Here is a 19,033-nt window from a genome sequence, read left to right on the forward strand (position 1 = left end):
ACTGAAAGAAACTAAAATAAATGATCAGGAAACAGAGACTCAAATGAGCTGTACTGGGTGGTTCATAATTTATCATGCTGCAGAAGTATCAGGGTATAAGAACATAAATGGTACAAACCTAATACAGTGTTGGATTGTGCCTGGAAATAGTCAGAAAAATGTTCTTTTACCTGCCTTTCAACATTTTTGAAAGACCAAAAATACTCAGCTGAAAATCAAAAGCTGAATTTTAGGTGTTTCATATTGAAAAGTAAATTTTCAAAAGAAAAGTACACACTAGTGAAAAGTATCATTTTACTGAAAACCTACTTTTCCATTAAAAACCCAAACAAGGTAACCTGAGGCAGAGCTGTTGATGAGTTCTCATTACAAGAAATCTCTCTATCTGGAGTAACTACACATATGGCAAGTAATAATAAAAAATCACAACCCTTCTTTGTCAGACTAAATTATATCTCCACTAATATGATTTCCCAGGTTAGACTTTCCGCATGCTGGATAGGAAATCTTGTGGCTCAAAGATAAAACGGTTTTAAGTGGTAGTAATTTCTTTCTTTGTAACCCAAGATTGACTTGCTCCTTATCAGGAAGAACCTTAAATAGTTTCAAACAAAAAGCAGAGGTAGTTAGTCGAGCGCTCAGATCAAAGGCTAGCCTGGTCTGCACGCGGGGCCCGTTACCCAGCACACAAACGAGTAAGCGCTGCCTCTTGCAATGAGATACATTCATTCTGAGCAGAATTTAGAATTAAGCCTCTGAGAAGAGAGAAGAGGGAAAGAATAGCACGAGAAATACAAGTTTAGTATATTGCTGGTTGTTTTAGCTTTTTCCAAATGCTCCAAAGTTGTGTGAAACATAAGAGTTTAGTTTTGAAATCCTTGGGAGACAGCAGCTTCTTTAAATAGATTATTACTTCATATATATTTCTTAATGCTTTTAATGTGCCTTATTGGGCAAGTGAGTGAATTGCATGCACTAAGATTCTGTTCCTAATGATGTTGCTTTGTACAGTTTTAATTAAGGATATTCTCATTTAATCTGTTATATTTTTTGTTGGATAAAAAACAAAAAAGCTTTAAACTTACTGTGTTGTGTAACTCACTGATACTAAACATCCCCCACTGAAGCACTGCCAATCTGGCATCTGTCCTTGCCAAGAGATATAAAAGCACTACTTGCATTTGTGTATATCACATCGGGTCTGGCGTTTGAAAGCTGCAATATTTAATGTTTCTTGACAGATCAGCAGGGAGACTTGAAGGTTTAACTCACCTACCAGCTACTACCGCCATCATGCTATGCTCGTCCCTCTCACGCTTTCAGAGCCTAACCAGACCAATTCTGCAAAATAGCTAAGGTATTTTTAGACTAACTTTAGATACTGGTTTCCATCCCAGCTTCCCTGTTTCTTACCACTCATGGTTACAGACCTCACTGCAGTCAGCGGAAGGGAGCAGTACGCTTCAGCCATTTCACTGCAAAGCGCGTTTGAGCAACAGAGCTTTTCCCAGAAGTGGCTGACTTCGCCACTGGTCGCTTAAGCTGTCTTTTTGACTGTGGTGTCAGGATGGTCACCTCGGTGAGAGAGGTGGAATGGTAGTGTTGAACTGGTTGAAGTTGCATTGCCATATGCCTATGTCAGCGCTAATTAACAGACATTTTATGTGGCTCATTTGCCACATAAAAGTAGTAGTAGATACAGTGAAATTGTCTCTCAGTCTGAGGAAAGCCATAGGTCTGCCCCTCCCCTTCCTCACAAACCAAGACCATTAAACTGAAAAAGATTCAGCGAAAAGCCACATGGATGATCAAAGGTATGGAATGACCTCCATAAAAGTAAGCTAGGACTCTTTGGAAAAATGTGCTTGAAGATGATAGAGGTCCATAAAATCATGACTGTAATTGATGGGGTGGATGGGAATCAATTGTTCTTTGTCCCTTGTATTATAAGAGCCAGAGGGCATCAGATGAAGCTAGTCAGGCGCATGTTCAAAATGGACGAAAGGAGATGGTTCTTTACCCAACAAGTTGTAGAATTCCTTGTTTCTGGATATTCTAAATGCTAAAATTTTGAATGGGTTTAAGGGGAGTCTGGCAAGTTCATATAAGAGAAATCCATTACAGGTTACAAATGTGCAGAATTCACATTGAGCTCAGGAAGCTGTTTATCGAAAAAATAGTTGGAATCTGAGAGTATTCTGGGGAAATGTCATCTATACTTGGCCCTGCTCTCATACTAGGAGGCCGCTTTCAGATAGAAGACACAGAGCTAGCTGGACTTTTGGTCTGACCCACTAGGGCTGCTTTTATGTTAAAATGTTCTGTATTTTTATTCTGACCCAGGGCCTTTAATGTACGTTAGCTAACTGACAACCTCTTACTTACTCATGGGCATTAGATGTGCTTTTCTTTTTGGCTGGGGATTTTTTTGTTTGAAAGATGAGATTAAAGGAAATATCTTTTGATGTTGTTTGAGCTTTACTTTTTTAATTATTACATCAAAAATATCACTTGGCTTGTTTAATACTTGGTGTAGATGACAGCTTAGGACTTACTGTCTGCATGATAGATATGCAGAAATGATGGCCTAGTTTAGCCAGCCCTGTTGGAACAACTTTCCTGGAACAATAATACAGAAATCAGAATTCATTAGCATATGTGGATCACAGAACAGTTGGGAGAAGGACATTTTTGATTCATCTGTTTAATGAAGTCATTTTTTCTTCTAGAGTTATAATGCTTCTGTTCAGACCCATTTGTACTTTGATTTTAGAATCTTTTTGTTCCAGTTTTCATTACCATCATCTTGGAAAGATTTTAAACCCATCCTGCAAAGGATTCCCTGAGACCATAGTCTTTAGAGAAATAAGCCACAATACTGGAAACAGGGAGATTTTTGAATTCCCATTTCAGTTTTGTGACTGATTGACATGACTTTGAACAAGTCATGTAAACATCTGTGCTGTCCGTAAATTGAAGGTAACAGCAGCCTTATAGGAATATTTTAAAGTAAAGTTGGTTTGTAAAATTCTATGAAGACTTAAATTATGATTTATTAGTATTTTTGAAATAAAGCTTTAGGGATGGGAAAAGCATTCTAATGAGTCTCAGGTGTGCAGAGCGCTTTGTGGTTAGCTCTAAGGGGGGAGCTCTTGTGGGGATCGGAATATACAGAACGTCAGCTTGGCCTATGTGCGGTTTATTCTTTCCTCGGTATTTCACATCTTGCTTTGTGAAGTATAAACGTCTGCTTTCACCTAGCTCTGCAGTAATGCCTATTTAGGACCTTTTTCTGCTGCTGCAGAACTCAATAGGGGCGGCACTGTTTATTTTATATGCATAGTATTTGAACTTGGAGCCCTCCTGAGGGGTGGTTGGGCTCCCTCTAAACTGCCTGCCTGGAAGGTCCTGCTGCGGTGTCTCCCGGGTGCACCCTGGGGTGCAGCTCCCCTAAATGTGCCTACGAGAATGCTCGCAGTTACTTTCCTGCAGGAACAAGGGTGCAGGCAGGAGGAGGAGGCTGATGCGTGCCTAGGTATTGTTCAGACATACAGCTGAGATATTGCCAAACCGTGCAGTCAAATCTGGGAGCTGGCAAGCTCTGTATTTCTACAGGTGAGACGTACTCTATAGCGAGAGATAAATAACAGACAATTTAAACAGTCCCTGCCCTTCTAAGTGTTGCAAGTGGAATGGAAGCAAGGTATTGCCCTGCTATAGGCACAAGATATTTCGTTTTACTACACGGTTCTAGCAAGTTTTTTCCTCAGAGCTATTTTATGTAGAAGCCTTAAGTTGGAGATCTGGTTTAGGAAAATCTGCCTTTTTTCAGTTTCTAGTAATGAGTCACACATAGTTCTAGCATTATCATCTAAAAATCCTAAGTAGTAATTACTAATTACCAGGAGGGAGGAGATGCTCCTCATTTTATTGAGGAAATGAAGCCATGATGAGTTAAAGGGACTTTCCCTGTCTCACAAGAAACTTAATGTGGAGCTAGAAATTGAGCCCAGACCTTCTGAGGTTCAGTTCACAGTTTCAGTCATATGACCGTCCTTTTCCAAGTATCAAATATGTACACAAGACTCTCCAATTTAGTCTTCACACTATTTTCCAGTGTTTCGATTCAGTTCCTCTGAACTTTGTCCTCTCATTAGTTTTAGCAAAAAGGCAAACATTTGCCCATTTGTTTCAGTAGTAAGTAGAAACTGCTTTCTATACAGATGATGATTTCCCCTCCATTCATATGCTTCTCATCCTAGTATTAGAAGGCCAGCCTGTGTCAGCAAGGGCCTGTTTAAATTAGAAACCAAATAATGTTTCGGGGATGCCTTGGGCTGTCTTGTGGAGATGGTTCTTCTCAACCCTTGCCAGTTACTACTTGGTGGTCCTGCCAATCCTTGCTGAGTTTCAAAACAAAAATTGCTCAAGCTCATCCAGCGCTGTTAGCCCAGCGTACGCAGCTGGACAGCTGGTGAGCTGGGACGAAGCAAGGCCCAGTGCTTAACCAGGCACAATTCACCCGACCACGGAAAGGGACAGGGGAGCGGCACTGGCCTAATTGTTAACATTCCTCTTCTGCAAGACTCCTCCTGATATTTATTTAATAAGCCCAAGCTCATAAAGTCTAAACGATTCGAGCAATCAAGCGGTAGTTGATTTGTATATGGAGATGACATGCAGCCAGACTAAGTGAAGGGTGAAATGCTTAATTTCTGAGTTTTGCAAAGCTTTATCTGGCAACTGCAAATGAAACGCAATACCTTAGGCAGCTGTGCCCAAGAGTGGAACAGAGAGTGAGAGTGCCTCAGGAGCTGCGCTCCAGGCCAGCTTTGCAGAGCCGCATCTCCTACTTAAATGTGCACGAGCCACTAGCACGGTCTTTTCAGCCAGTGTTGTTGTGTGAACCTCTGCGGCAAAGTTTCTACTGCTGCCAACGAATAATATTCATGAACCCCAGTCTGATGTCTCCTGCCAAAGGCTGCAAAAATCAGGGATGTGGTATTGCTCCGTTCTCAGAGGGGCAAAGGGCAGGTTTGTAGAACTGGCTGACACATGCCTGCATTTCCACATGCCAGCAAAAAGTGTTTGTAACTAGGCATGCCTTCACATGCGGAAAGGAGGGAGCATCCAGAAACTGCTGCGTGTGCGGAGGATTCTTCTTTCTTTTCTGTAGAACTGTTGCTACGTCTTTTATCATTAAATGGAAAACAAAGCAATGTTACATTTGTATGGGAGTCCTATGTAACAGCATTTCATTCAAAATTATTTCCAATTTTTAGTGAATTAGGGACACGTGATGACTGGATATTAAACTTTCATTGATGGGGGGAAGAGATCTAAGGTTCAAACCGGAGGTGGGACTCTGCAGTTCTCCAACGAGAGAGAAAAAACAAATCTTGATAAACTCAGCCTTCAACAGAAGTCAGGCACTGGGATATCACTTTTGTTAAAAAGAAATAAAATCAAAATGTGTGACCTTTCTGTCCTTTCTCAAGAAAATAAAAGAAGCACTATCTCTATTTCTGCCCACCTTTAAAATACACAAAAGAAAAGCAGAACAGGAAAGGCGACTATCTTTGCTTGCTGTACCCTCCATGTTCTCTCATTAATGGTCTTAAGTGGTCATTTACCCCTGTACGGCAGCTGTAGAAGGTGGATAAACCCTTGTTCTTTTCAGCTGTATAGGTGGATCTGCGTAACCAGAAACACCAGCATGGGTCTCTGCTGACAGTCTGGACTCCCTTGGTGTTTGATTCAGAGAGGTCGGATCAGCGTAGTTTCAGAGTAACTAGGTTAATGCTCGTTTGATAGCTTCCTCCTATCAGCCTAAGGTTTATTGAGCGTTTCTGCATTGTGGGCTGAGTAAATTGGTGGTTCGTGAATTTGTAAGTGGTTCAGCCTGATTCCATTGGTCAGAGCACCAATTTTACAAGTTTGTCTGTGGTGTTGTTACAGAAACGGAGCGAGCAGGCCAGCCGGCGCACCGCACGTACCTCCCCCCAGCGTGGTGATTTACTGCCTCTCTGCTGTGGTTTGCAGCTGTGCGCTGGTTAATGTCCCTGCTTTGCTGGTCAGCTTGCTGCAAGTCACGTGGTGCTGCATCTTTAGTGGGGAATCCGACTCCGACGTTGCCACTAGAGTGAAAAATGGGCTGTTGCGTTTCTGAAGTCCTTTTCACAGCTGTCCTGTGGTTACCTTGCGCTTAATGAAACAAACTGCTGGGTGCCGCAGTATATGGACACAGATGCTTTCCTGCTGACCTGTTTCCTTGTGAATAGCCTATGTTCTTCAACCGCTCTCCAAGACTTCTCTGGTGTTCTGCTTTGACTTGGCCTGATGGCTGAAAGCTTTCTTGTATTTATTATTTCTGACAATCGTGATACTAATATTCCACACACCCATATTATCCTCTGACCTCCAGGTATCGGAATGCACTAAGCTATGCCTGAAACGTCACAGAAGAATGTGACTCACACATAATTACAAATCATCTCAGATAAACAGCATAAACTGAAAGTACTGTATCCCAAGGAGAAATGACAAGCACCACTGATTGGAATATTTACAGGGAGAAAGATTTCCTGAGTTAGGTTCAATACCTAATTTCTGATTATGGAGCCAGTGTATTAGTATAGTATAAAGCAACAACTCGCCATCATTCTGTAAGCTGCCAAGATGCATACATGGATACGTTCAACTAATAAATCAACAAAATATTGCCTATTAGGGTGGAGGGGGCTGAGATGAACGACGAAGGTGGGAGGAGGAGAACTGCTAGGGTGGAGCATCTAAATTAGAATAATGTGAAAAGCACTGGACTACGATGGGCCCAGTGGAGGCTGAATAATTTGTTCTCTTTTCCTGCAGAGCAAAAGGAAGAAGGGGCCATGTGGCATCCTGATTGATACTAGCTTACAACACTTAGTGTGTGGTAAGCAATGGTCTCAGAGCTCTGCCATTCTCTCCTTCATTTTCTCACTACTTCATATCTAAGCAATGTAAAAGTAGGATATTTTATCTTGGCTGAAGGTTCACATTTAATGTTTTCTCAGGTGGAGCTTGCAGAAATTTGCGCAAAGAGTGAACGTTATATTGGCACAGAAGGTGGAGGAATGGACCAGTCGATATCTTTTCTGGCAGAAGAAGGAACTGTATGTGGATTTCTGTAATCTAAACTAACAATGTAAAGTTAATTAATGTAAACAAACAATATTTTCATATGTATCTAGCAGAAAGACAAGAAATAGGAATACCTTGGCAAGCAGTGTAAGCACCATTTCTGTGCAAGTGAAACAGGAATGACGTGTAAACTTGTGGACAATTGAGTATGACAGGTTTGAAGGAAATGAGAAATGGAAAGAGGAGAACATTAAAAAAATATGGGGAAAGACATATACTGGAAGAGCACAAGCTCCCATGTTGCTTGGCTAATTTATCACTGAACTTAGAATGTTTCCCATATAATGAAATCTGAATGGTTGGTACATCCCGTATTCCGTGCAAATGGGATAATTATTACAAAAATGCTTTCTTGAAACTTCTTATAACCAAACAGTTCTAGGAAGTTTTGCCAGGTCTAGTTACAAAGACAATGGAGATTTTTTCCCCCGGTTTTGCTAATTCCAGACAATTCTGTGGCTGGTTTCTGATGTAAAAGGTGTTTAGGTGTCTTAAATGTGGTGACAGAAGGTGGATTGGCAGTGATCTATAGGACCTGCCAAGCTGTGCATGAGCACTCATAGTGGAATTTACAGTGGAATCCACCCACTGCCCCAGAAGATGCACAGGACCTCAAGATCCAATGTTCAAACCTAAACCCTGTCAAAATACATTTATTAAAATTAATGTGGCCTCTCATGAAAAACCTTTACTTTACTTAAAACTTATTTGAAGCAATTTTATATCTCCATGGTTTATGGGCCTCATGCCATATCTTAGATGAGTTTATAAAGAATATAAGCTGTTTCCTAGAATTACACTGAATATGTTTGTTTCCGCCATGAGACATATGTGTTTTCAATTTCACATCACCAGCTGCACCTACTTCACACCTTTCCTTCACACTTTATACTGTTAGTAGCAAACACAAAGCTACACCCATGCTGAAGGGAGTCGCAGACACACAGAAGATCATGTAAGCGGAGGCTTTTCTGTGACTTGGAGGTGGTGGTCAAAAAGGCAAAGAGAATATTAGGAAAGATTAGAAAAGAAATGGTGAACAAAATAGAAAACATCTTTGCCTCAATATACTTGCATCTGAATACAGTTCCTGCCCCCTGTTTCAGAAAAATATGCTAGAACTAGGAAAATCAGAGAAGGACTCTGAGGTTGAGCTGAGGTATTTTTTATGTGAGTACTGACTGAATAGTCTAAGACTCCTTTGAGGATCTTTGAGGGTGATATTTTGGAGGTCTGTAAAATCCTGAATGGGTAAGAGAAGGTAAATTGGGAATTCACTGGTTTTCATAACTGAAGAACTAATAGAAACACAATGAAATTAACAGGCAGCTCGTTAAAAACAACCAAGAGGAAGTTTGTTTTTTCAAAACATTCATTATTAAATTGGGAAATACAGTACATTGTGGAAGCTAAAAGTTTAAAAAGGGTTCAGAAAGGACCTTCTTGGATACACTGATAGAATATTAGCCTATTTGTGGCTATTAAACATAATAGTCTGATGTGTCTTCCAGTGTAAGTATAACCACCATACTCTCTGCTTATGAGAAGAAGGAAGAATATAGTAGGAAAATCACTTTATATATGTCTTATTTTTATACCCTCTCTAAATATCCATTTATGGCTACTGTCAGAAACAGGACACTGGCCCAGCTTAGTGGTACATTCTGAGCTAATGTAGCAGTTCTTAAATGGGTATATTTAAATGTAAGCAAGCTTGTCTTTCTCGATAGTAGCGTTGCGACGCGGTCCAGAATCTCAGTGGCAGGGAGTAACACACATGCTGTACATAATGTACAAGCAGATTTGCCATTGTTTATTTAGCACTCTAGCTGCTTGAGGAACTCTCGGGGGGTGAACAACGCCAAAACCAGTAAGACAGCCCTGCTTGCAGAATTACAGACTATTCTGAAGAGCCAAAGCAGGGCACATGATTTACAACTTATCCCAATGAAAATCCAGATGTGAATTTAATCTCTTGATTACATTACATCCTGAATTATTTAATTAATGGATTCCTGTCTTATTCCATGAAAAGGTCACAAAATGTTGGGAACATGTTGGGAACACTCAGCCTGTGTAAGGCTAAGTAAGGCAAGAAAATCTTGTCTCAGAAGAAGGGAGACAGTAGCTACATTTTTATATATAGTTTTGCTTGATTCCTCTGATTTGGTAATATTCTGTACCTCAGTGAACTGAATCTTCTTGCTTTAATGAGAAATCAGAAAACTAAGAGGCAGATGGGCATTGGTGGATGGCAGGGGAATGTGAAGCCCCTTGTTTCTAGTAGCACGCACATTAGCTTCAGCCAGGTCTGTACTTTTCTGTAGATCAAAGAAAAACTGTAGTCTTAAAACAGGCAAGAAAAATAGGTTGGGTGGAGTTCTGTGAAACTCTGGAAAAAAACAAAGACTTAATGGAAACATTTTTAAATCCAGCTACAAGGAAAAGGGTTGAAATGTGTGTGTGACTTGGCGAGTGAGGTTAAACCTCTTTTCTCGCTGTTTCATGTCAGGTTCCTTCATTAACTGTCCATGGATTTTCAAGAGAAAAAACATGCAAATTTGCATTTGATTTATAGAACTAAGTGCACTGTTAGCTAGTAGTAAATTAAAACTAACCATTCATTTTTCTTCTGATAGGCCAAGTTGATAGAGTTCAGTCCTCTGAGGGCAACTGATGTTAGACTTCCAAGTGGAGCAGCGTTTGTTATTGCTAACAGTTGCGTTGAAATGAATAAAGCAGCAACTTCTCATTACAATATTAGGGTAATGGAGTGTCGTCTGGCTACAAAGGTAACGTATGGCTTTTGTCAAACTCTAATGAAACCTTCATGTTAGTATGTGCTTTTCCCCACTTCTGACCAATCATGTCTTTACTTTAACACCTGGCTAGGTGCTACTTTAAGTAGCCTTTTTCTCTTCAGAGCCAGACACCTCCATCTGCGCAGAAACAGAACTCCTGCAGAGTTTAATGGAAGTGTAATGACTGTGCCCTTATATAGAAGGGTCTGTGATTCAGTTCGATTTAATTTGTTTTGTATTATATTTGAATGGTGGAAATATGTCTATTTTTCAGCAAGAATATTCTCAGTTAATAAAATAGACTGTTTCTAATTAAAGCTGAATAATGACAAATAAAGGAAAGCAACCAGTGTGGTCACATGTTTATATGTATATATGGTAATAGATGTGTATTTTCTAGGATTTAGAATACAACAAAGCCACTAGTTAGAAACGTGGAAATATTACTGGAAGTGCTGAATAGCAGCATGTATATTAGCATGAAGTTTAAAGAGGATTGACTCAAAGCTAAACATTTAGGTTGTGCTGCCAGGTTACAGTTTGCAACTATCTCTAAAATACATGGAATCTGAACGTGACAAATCTAAGTTCCACTTTAATTCTGGATTTCATAGACCATATGTTTAGGCATATGTAGATACATGGTTTGATTGGAGTCTGTTTTAGAAATACAGAGGATTATTCTTTGTTTGATTAAAGTAAGTGAGGAGTAAGTACACCAATTCACTGCAGCTCTACCTAACCGAGTGCTCTGTGACAGAACAGAATCTGGGTCACAAAGTTCAGACAACAGTTTTAAAAAATGTACTGTGAAAGTCCTTGCCATGAGACATTCAGGTCAAAATCTGAGCAATGCTCCAAAGTACTTTGAGCATGTGCTGGCACAATAATTCTATGAAAAATTATTGTACTCTATGCTAAAAAAGAGATCTGGAGAGTTTATCAGATATTGACAAAACAATTCAAAATGTGGTGGTTGGAATAGTTTTCCAGGAGCAAAGCTAAACTTCAGGTGACTTTTTAAATGGGCTTTAAATACTAGTATGAAGAACAGCTGCATTTTAGCAGTATGTAAGATATGGTAAAAATAATAGCACCAGTGACCATAGTCAAAGCTGTTGTCATTAAATTTAACAACAAGATTCTTACACCTTCAATAGAATCAAAGTAAGGACCTCTATGTGTAGGTTCTGGCATATCTGAAAAACCTCTAATTTAGAACAGTTAATTGACTAACTAGCTCTTTTAGGAAGAGTTTCTTTTGGAAATTATTTTACGTAAGAGAAACCTTCATATGTGATCTATTTTAAAAGGCAAACCTTGGCACTAAATGTGTTAGGTTGTAAGGCCTTTTGAAATATTGTTCCATAAAGCACATTTTGTGAATTATATCACAGTTTTCTAAATTGCTTTAAATTATTGGTCATGTGTAGTAAACTGCAAAGGCTGGTGAGAAAGGATGATTTTTTACGCTCATGTTAGCAGTGATGTAATCTCTGAAAAAGTACCTTTAGCAGATGCATGATTTTAAGGAGACTAACAACATACACCTGTCTATTTTTAAACATATGCTACCCAGATGGAAAGCTGCACACACACAAAAATATGTTGAGCCAGGAAAAGCCTGTCTTTAGGAACAGGTCGCAGTGGGGTGAAGGAGGGCAGGTATGTAAGTGGAAGCAGGGAAGTTCTTTAAGCACACTAAGGTAATGCAACTATGAAATAACATGCTGAGCTTCACAATAATGTTTTAAAGGAAGTTCTTATCAGTAAGTGCCTTAGGATAGACTTTTTTCCTCTCCTGCTTTTATTCTAATATTTCATACTCTTCTTCGCAGAAAGCTCCATGTCAATAAAGATACCAACACAACATATCTCCGCTGGCATTAGTGTAGAGCATTTTGATGTCGCTCTGTCCTACAGCGAGCTCTCGATTCTCCTCACAGTTATCTTTCTCAGGGCCTGCTCCCTTCCCTTCTCTTCCAGACAGTCACTTTCTCACTTTCCTATTTTTTTTCTGTTCTTATATTGCACTCATTGCTGTAGCCTCTGAGTGCTTTCCTGGACTCCATTAAACCGTATGTTTAAAATCTCTCATGTTCTGCAGAATGCTCACAATTCCAAGGGGCATTAACATGTACTTTGTATTTCAGAAGACTCGCACAGTAGGTGCTGCAGGATGAATGTGAGCCTTAGTGAATGCTGAGCTCTCCCCACGCCTCATAGCGTGTGTTTCACTTCACTTTCAGCTGCAGAGTAGTGCCAAGAATGTCTGCAAACTAGGATGCCATAAAATTAGCTAACGTTCATTAAATGTGGAAAGATGCTGAGATGGCATTATAGAAACGTAAAGTATAAGAAAGTGATGTTGCTATATAAGGGCTTAGTATTCCTATACTTACTCCTAGTCTGGCTTTCTTTTATTTATATTTGTCCCACCATGTACTGAGTGTGTTTTCCTCTTGCAATTACTTACAGTGCTCCACTGTGCCTGTGTTGGACAGTAAAGGCTAGAGATGCTATATCCTGGCAGTTAAGAGCCAGCTGGATGATGTCCACATCTTTAATCCATCTAGTCAGAGATCATCAGGAAAATATCCAACTGGGGGATCAGTATTGGGATTACTTTTGTACATTTAATAGATGAGATTTTTTCTGATTTCTGTTCTGTGTCCATTATAATTTGAGTTGCTGCAGCTAGGTTTTTCTAAAACTCTTTGTTTGCCCTTAACATTTTTTCCAGTGATGTTAGAATTGAAACTTTGCTGTAAGCGGTTAAAACCTTCCAAAACCCCCCTACCCCCTGGTCTGATGGGCTCAGTTTCCATTTAGAACATTTCAGCTGTAAAACACCAGGGTAGGCAGCTCATCTGAAATCAGCCATTTCTCTTCAAGAATAGAAATGGGAATAGATGTGACAATACATATGACAAATTTTCCTAACACGGGATTACTTGTTAAAAATGTAGAAAGATTTTTGTTGACTTATAGAGCATTATATAATTTTTTCTAAGTTCTTAGCTCTGTTTAGTTTCTGATACGAAAGTCTAGGGGATGCTAAACATGAGGATTAAATTATGGGGAATGAAGTTTCCATTCATTTAGCACCTTGAAACAGAAGATTTAAGATCATGTCACAAGTGTGCACCAATCACATATGAGATATTGAATATTTAAAATAAAATATCTGAAACAATAATTGTTGTTCTAGTTGGTCAATAATTAGATTATAATTAGATTAATTAAATTAATACAATTAGATTAAAGCTGTGGCATTCTAGATACTCAGAGCCTTTGAAAACCAGGTCAGAAGTGACCTAATCAGTGTTTTACCTGAAAATTTTCTAACTCTGATTTCTGCATTAGCCACTAAACGCTGTTGCTTCTTTCTCTACCACTGGACATACAAAACTGTTTTAGATGGCAGCAGAGTTGTATGATTAGGCTTTTGATTGGATTTTGTTTGTTCTGCTCTACTAAGTTTCACAGAAACCTTAACAAGACACTAGATGGCACCAAAAGTGGTTAATTTTTATATACTGCACTACAGCAAAACTGGAAAAGCCCCTGCAAAGTCACGTTGGAGGAGAGCAGCAAGGTAAAATCTGCAGCAGATAGCTGAGTAGCAGATCTCCTTCTGTTTAAACAACCAGTTTCATGCTGTAACTTTGCACAGTGAAGCAAATTCTTTTCAGGCATGTATGCAAATCCCATGCTTTTTTTAACCTAGGAAGTTAAACACATACTAGATAGCTTTGCTGAAGTGAGGCCTAAATGATTTCAAACAAGTCTCGCTCAAAATCTGTTTTTTGAAAAAAATAACAAAACACACCGGGTGAAATCTTGGCCCTGTTGATGAGAGAATCTAGACTGATTGGAATGGAAACGGGATTTCTTTCTGTGGTCTTCCTGCACTGCTTTAAGCACTCTGCAAACATACAGCCTGATCTGGCATTTTTGGAAGCTTTAATCTCAATTTAAATGGCGTAGAATTGGAGGCATGTCGTGTACTCATAAATCTAGTAAAATTCCCTTGGCATGTCCCGCTAATCTGGCTTTTAACACTGCTGTAGTCTGTTGATATTAAAGGTGGTGTGTCATCAGTAGGATCCCACAATGACCACTTAATAATCCCCTATCATTTGTAATATTAGAAATATTCCACCTAATGGAAACAGGAGGAAAGCCCTCCGCTATTTTCATTAGGCATAGCAGAACATCATCACGTTTCAGTGACCTACAGAAAAGCCTCTTTGACACTTCTCCTTTAAGGACTGCTGTGTGTTAAAATAACTGCTGACAATTGCCAAAACATCACAAAGCATTACATCCATGTTGGACCAAAAAATATCCATCTCTCTATCTATCTGTTTATCTATCTGTAACTAATTAGCCTAACGGTAATCATGTAGGAACAGAGCAGATTCCGACTAACCCATCATAACCTTCTTGTAAGGCTGAACACTTTCTTTAAGGGGGAATCACTGATCTGATATCCAAACACATAATACCAGCAGGGTTTTTAAAGAGAATGTGTAACCTGGGGGGGATATCTTTCATTCACAGACCTTTTATAAATAAACATAATGGGTAGCTGCTGTGTACTCATAGAAAATGGTTTTTGATGGTTCCCGGCCAAGAAGTGAAAAGAAAGTATTAGTCTTAAAGCTGCTTATGAACAATTTAATGTTAGTTTAAAACTAGAAGGCAAAGTATTATCTGTATATATATATATATATATATATATATATTTTAAATTTTAGCTTCTCTCAAAGTCAAAAGGCTTGGACTGGAAAAAAATGTTGAAACTCCAAGATGTGCAAGTGAAGTTGGGAGTTAGCCTAGAGGAAATGCTGACCATTGTCGAGGAGGTATTTCACCCTGAGCCTTACGGCACAGAGGAAATTTGTAAATGCCTGGGAATTAGCCTGGAGGAGCTCCGCACTCAGATCCTTACTCAAAACACACAAGATGGTAAGTGTATACGAAACAGTGTTTTTTAGTTTACAATATTTGTATTATATAAAATGGTTATATATTAATAAGCAATGCACATGGAAGTCTTGCCAGAATAGTTCCCCAGAACCTTAGGGGGCAAGTGAAAGAATTGATATTATGATTTTCATTGAACCTTTTACGTAAAACAGAGTGAAGCTGATTTTGATTGAATTGTTTCTAAAATGGTAGAAATAGCAGATCACTTACTCCTTTACATTAGTCTGTACTGTTTTGGAATCATCTCTAAATAACCCCAGTTTTATTCTAGGGAAAAAAAATCTAAGCTAGGCTTTCTTCTAAACCATAGTTCTAACAAAAACAAACATTTTGGATAGACAGCACCATGAAAATGAATCCTGAACACTCTCCATTAACTGATGTTAAAGATCAGCATAGATGGAGCTTGTGTTTCTACTTTTGACATGACAAACACATGATCACTTCATAAAACATGCACTGGGTAGCATGTTTTCTAGATATGTCCTAAGAAATAAGTCTCTGTCACTGACAGTATTTTTTTCTTTTAGAAAAATGTTGGTGGAGGTGAACAATTTAATATTTAAACTATCTCCCATGTATTCCTGCTGATGATTACATCATGTAGTCATGAGTATGGGCACACATTAAATGCTTCTATAAGAAATGTTCTAGATGTATATAACAGGGTTGCTATTAATACTAAATAATAGAGAAGGATTTATGAAATGATTAATTTTCATTGAATGGTTTCAGAGGGGTATACCTTTGATGTATATTTATTAATAACGTATATATATATACACACACTGATGCTTATATTTTGATAATCTGTATATATGGAACTATTGTAGACCTTATTTATTGACCAGGAACCAGATTCTGAACCTACAACCCCTGTTTTGTGTCCCAGTGGTAAAAGAGAGCGTAAAACTATATTATTGTCTAATTACACTGCCAGAGGGGTACCAGCATGGAATATGGTATCTTCATCTAGCTATTTATCTCTATAGAAAGTGTTATGACAACTCTGTGTGATGTATATGAAGAATATACTGAACCATGTACCTGCACTCTCCAACACTTTCATGGGAAACTGTAGGGTTCTAAATCTTTTATATTGTCCCTTTACTCTCCCCTTTATGAAACAATATAAGACTAGTAACTTACAGATCTTTATACTCCATATACCTGGTTTATAAAGCAAAATTCTACAGTTCTGTAGAACTGAATTGTTTATACAAGTTATTTAAATTTTTTTCAAAAACCAAAGCCTGGATGAAAAACTTAAAAGCAATAGAGGAAAGTCAAAGGAAATGTTATACTGTGGCTCAGAATAGTGTTTGCAGATGTTTGCTGAACGGAATCTCTTAAATTTGCATGACCATGATTTCATTTGATAAGGCCAATTAAAATGGGTTATACTGTAAGCCTCTTTGCATGTACAACATAAAATTAAATAACAGATTTCTGTAAAACTATATGCAAAGAAGAAACAAGACAGATACAAAGAGAAGGAATCTAAATCCACTGTTTGTTTTTGTTACACACTAAACAAATTACATTCTATGTTGGCTTTGGAAAAGCAGTGCTGTTTGACAAAAATATTCTTCTTTCTTCCCCTCTACTTTCCCACTATATTTTAATGACAAAGCCTGGCTTCTTCATGTGAGAGAAAACAAACCGATAAATAAGTAATCTCTGTAGAGAATTTCAGAATGTTGCTGAACATCATTTTACGTACAATTTAAGATATCTTCCTCTGTAAACATTTTATTAACATTTCTGATAAAATACTATAAAGTGTAAAATATTTGCATGAGAAATGAAGTATTAGTTAATGTTAAATAATTTTAATATTTAACTATTAGTTAAATATTGACTATTAATATTAGTTAAATATTTATATGTTAGTTAAATCATTTACTGATTCTCAGCTCTCTCTCTAGCTGAATATAAATTGTCAGCACTTTTCATTTTTTGCATTATTCAAAGTCCAGTGACGGTTACAAATAATGTTTTGTACTTATATCGCATCTTATGTTTAAGGACCTGAAAGTGCTTTATATATATTATTTTAGCCTTAAGTCCACCTTCCCCTCTACTGTTCCAGCAACAAGTATGTGTACTGTATACTTATATAAAGTTTTATATGCTTAGGTAAGACTGACCAAATCAGAGCTCCAGAGCTCAAAGACAAATGGTGTGGACAGGCTCTGGGCACGTCCCAGGCTGGCTCTGGCAGCACAGCAGCTTTGCGTCCCCTCTTTAGGCAGGTAATAAAGGATTTCTGCAGCATCTTCGCTGCATGGCCCACTTGTTCCCCAGGTTTGGAGACGTACAGATGGTGCATAAAGCCTCTCAAGCCTCCTTGTAGTTGTTCCTTGGCCAACTCAAAATCCTGAGTTTAAATCCCCCTTGCAAATGTTTACACATGGATTGCACTTGTGGCTTGTGAGCATCTCTAGAAGAAATAATATTTATTACTTTCTAAGGTGCACTATGCTATAATTTTGGCTTGGTCTTGAATGCTTCACAGAACACTTAGTGTGCGGTGGTTGTGGGACATTAAGTATTTATAAGCCTCACCGCAAAAGGATATTCTTCTGTAAAACAGTGTATTCCTTTAACCATAAAATGTTTTTCCTTCCTAAATGAGGTATTCTTTAAACCAATTTTTCCTTTTCCCATATAAAATTGTAATCTAATTTTGACATTTAAACATAGGAATGGAATTATTATGGGAGCAAAAGGCATCCATTTTCTGTGTGGGTTTGGCTGTTTAACTGCCCTCCCATTTGTCCCCTGGAAAAATAATGCTAAAACCCTGCGGTAGCTTCAACGCGTGGTGTTTGAAGAGCCTTTCATTCCATTGCCAACTAGTTTGTGTTAATGGTGATCTTGGTGCAAGAACAGTTTTAACTTTCTTTGCATAGAAAGGTGTACGTAAAAGTGGCTTTCCCGATGCACTGCCATCGCTGTCACGGGCTGTCCTGGGATACGTGAAGTTCTCACATTGAGTCCCCTTGTCTTCCGAGGAGGGATGTTACCTCCAAACCGGTGGCCTTGAGAGCGCTTCCCAGCCCGGGGGCCTGGGGACCTGCCCCAGGCACAGCCAGATCCGCGTCACGGAGCGGCGCGGGCACCCGGCATCCCACGCAGAGGCAGCGAGGAAGCCCCACTGCGTGGGCCGAGCCCCACGGCAGGCGCACGGGGGAGGCAGCCTTTGGGGTATGCCGCAGTCCAGCACGGGCACTGAATTGCAAAGGCCTCGTTACAGCTAGCTTTGCTCTGCAGAAAGAGCTGCTGCTATAAACCAGTAGTCACCACAGTCTCAGAGCAGGTGGCTGCTCAATGGGTCACTGAAGGCAGCAGTAACTTGTCCCCTCGCTTACTTTCAGACAGCCAGATTGCAAACAGTTACTTGAGCAGTCCCAGCAGAGTAAATGTTCCTCGCTTAGAGTAGGGGGTTCACAATCTGGCTCAAATTAAAGCCATCTGGCAGCATTTTCTCATATACATTATGAGTCAGAAACCTTCACCCTCTTCATGTTCAATCAGCAGGATGCCTAACAGAGAAAGGTACTATTCCACATGAGTAATGGTGGGAGAAACTGTCCCCTACATGGTCTGAGTTGGTGAGTTTTCCCCCATTATAAATTTCTGGTGGTCCCATCAGCCATGTGCAGCTCATTAATCTACAGTGAAATATATCTTAAGAAGCTGTCAAAGCAACCAGAAAAAATACGTATAGCCTGAAGAGGCTGGTCTTTAGCTAAAGGTCAGATAGAATTGTACAGGAAACCCTAAAGAAAGGAATCTGCTGAAGCTGAAGTAAGAACAAATAATCTGAGTTGCTGGGAAGCCACAAGGTTTAATTATAAAAAAGAAAAAAATCTGTGTAAGTGGTGTGGATGCTTTCATTACACAATTTTCATAAACTTAAAATTGAAAATATGACAACAGAGTAGAAAACTCACAGTAAAGTTGTCTACTATATTTAACCAACCCACATTTGTCTGAGACTAGTAGCCCAGGATTTTTGTTTGTTTTTAAGAGATTTTATATGGATTTTG

The 19,033-nt window shown here is 39.0% G+C and overlaps 1 protein-coding gene across 2 annotated transcripts in view; it reads left to right on the forward strand.

Moving 5' to 3' along the window:
* GALK2 (galactokinase 2) overlaps nucleotides 1–19,033 on the forward strand; it is a 52,429-nt gene that overhangs the window by 18,748 nt on the left and 14,648 nt on the right. Inside the window, exons 6-8 of one of the 2 annotated variants that reach the window (XM_026060621.1) lie at nucleotides 7,056–7,154; nucleotides 9,822–9,974; nucleotides 14,747–14,957. In XM_026060621.1, the coding sequence (XP_025916406.1) occupies nucleotides 7,056–7,154; nucleotides 9,822–9,974; nucleotides 14,747–14,957 (463 nt within the window). The remainder of the gene's footprint in view (nucleotides 1–7,055; nucleotides 7,155–9,821; nucleotides 9,975–14,746; nucleotides 14,958–19,033) is intronic. The other variant, XM_026060622.1, reaches the window with a different exon arrangement.

The sequence above is a fragment of the Apteryx rowi genome, unplaced genomic scaffold (genome assembly GCF_003343035.1).
Source record: "Apteryx rowi isolate R43461 unplaced genomic scaffold, aptRow1 scaffold_17, whole genome shotgun sequence".
NCBI lineage: Eukaryota > Metazoa > Chordata > Aves > Apterygiformes > Apterygidae > Apteryx > Apteryx rowi.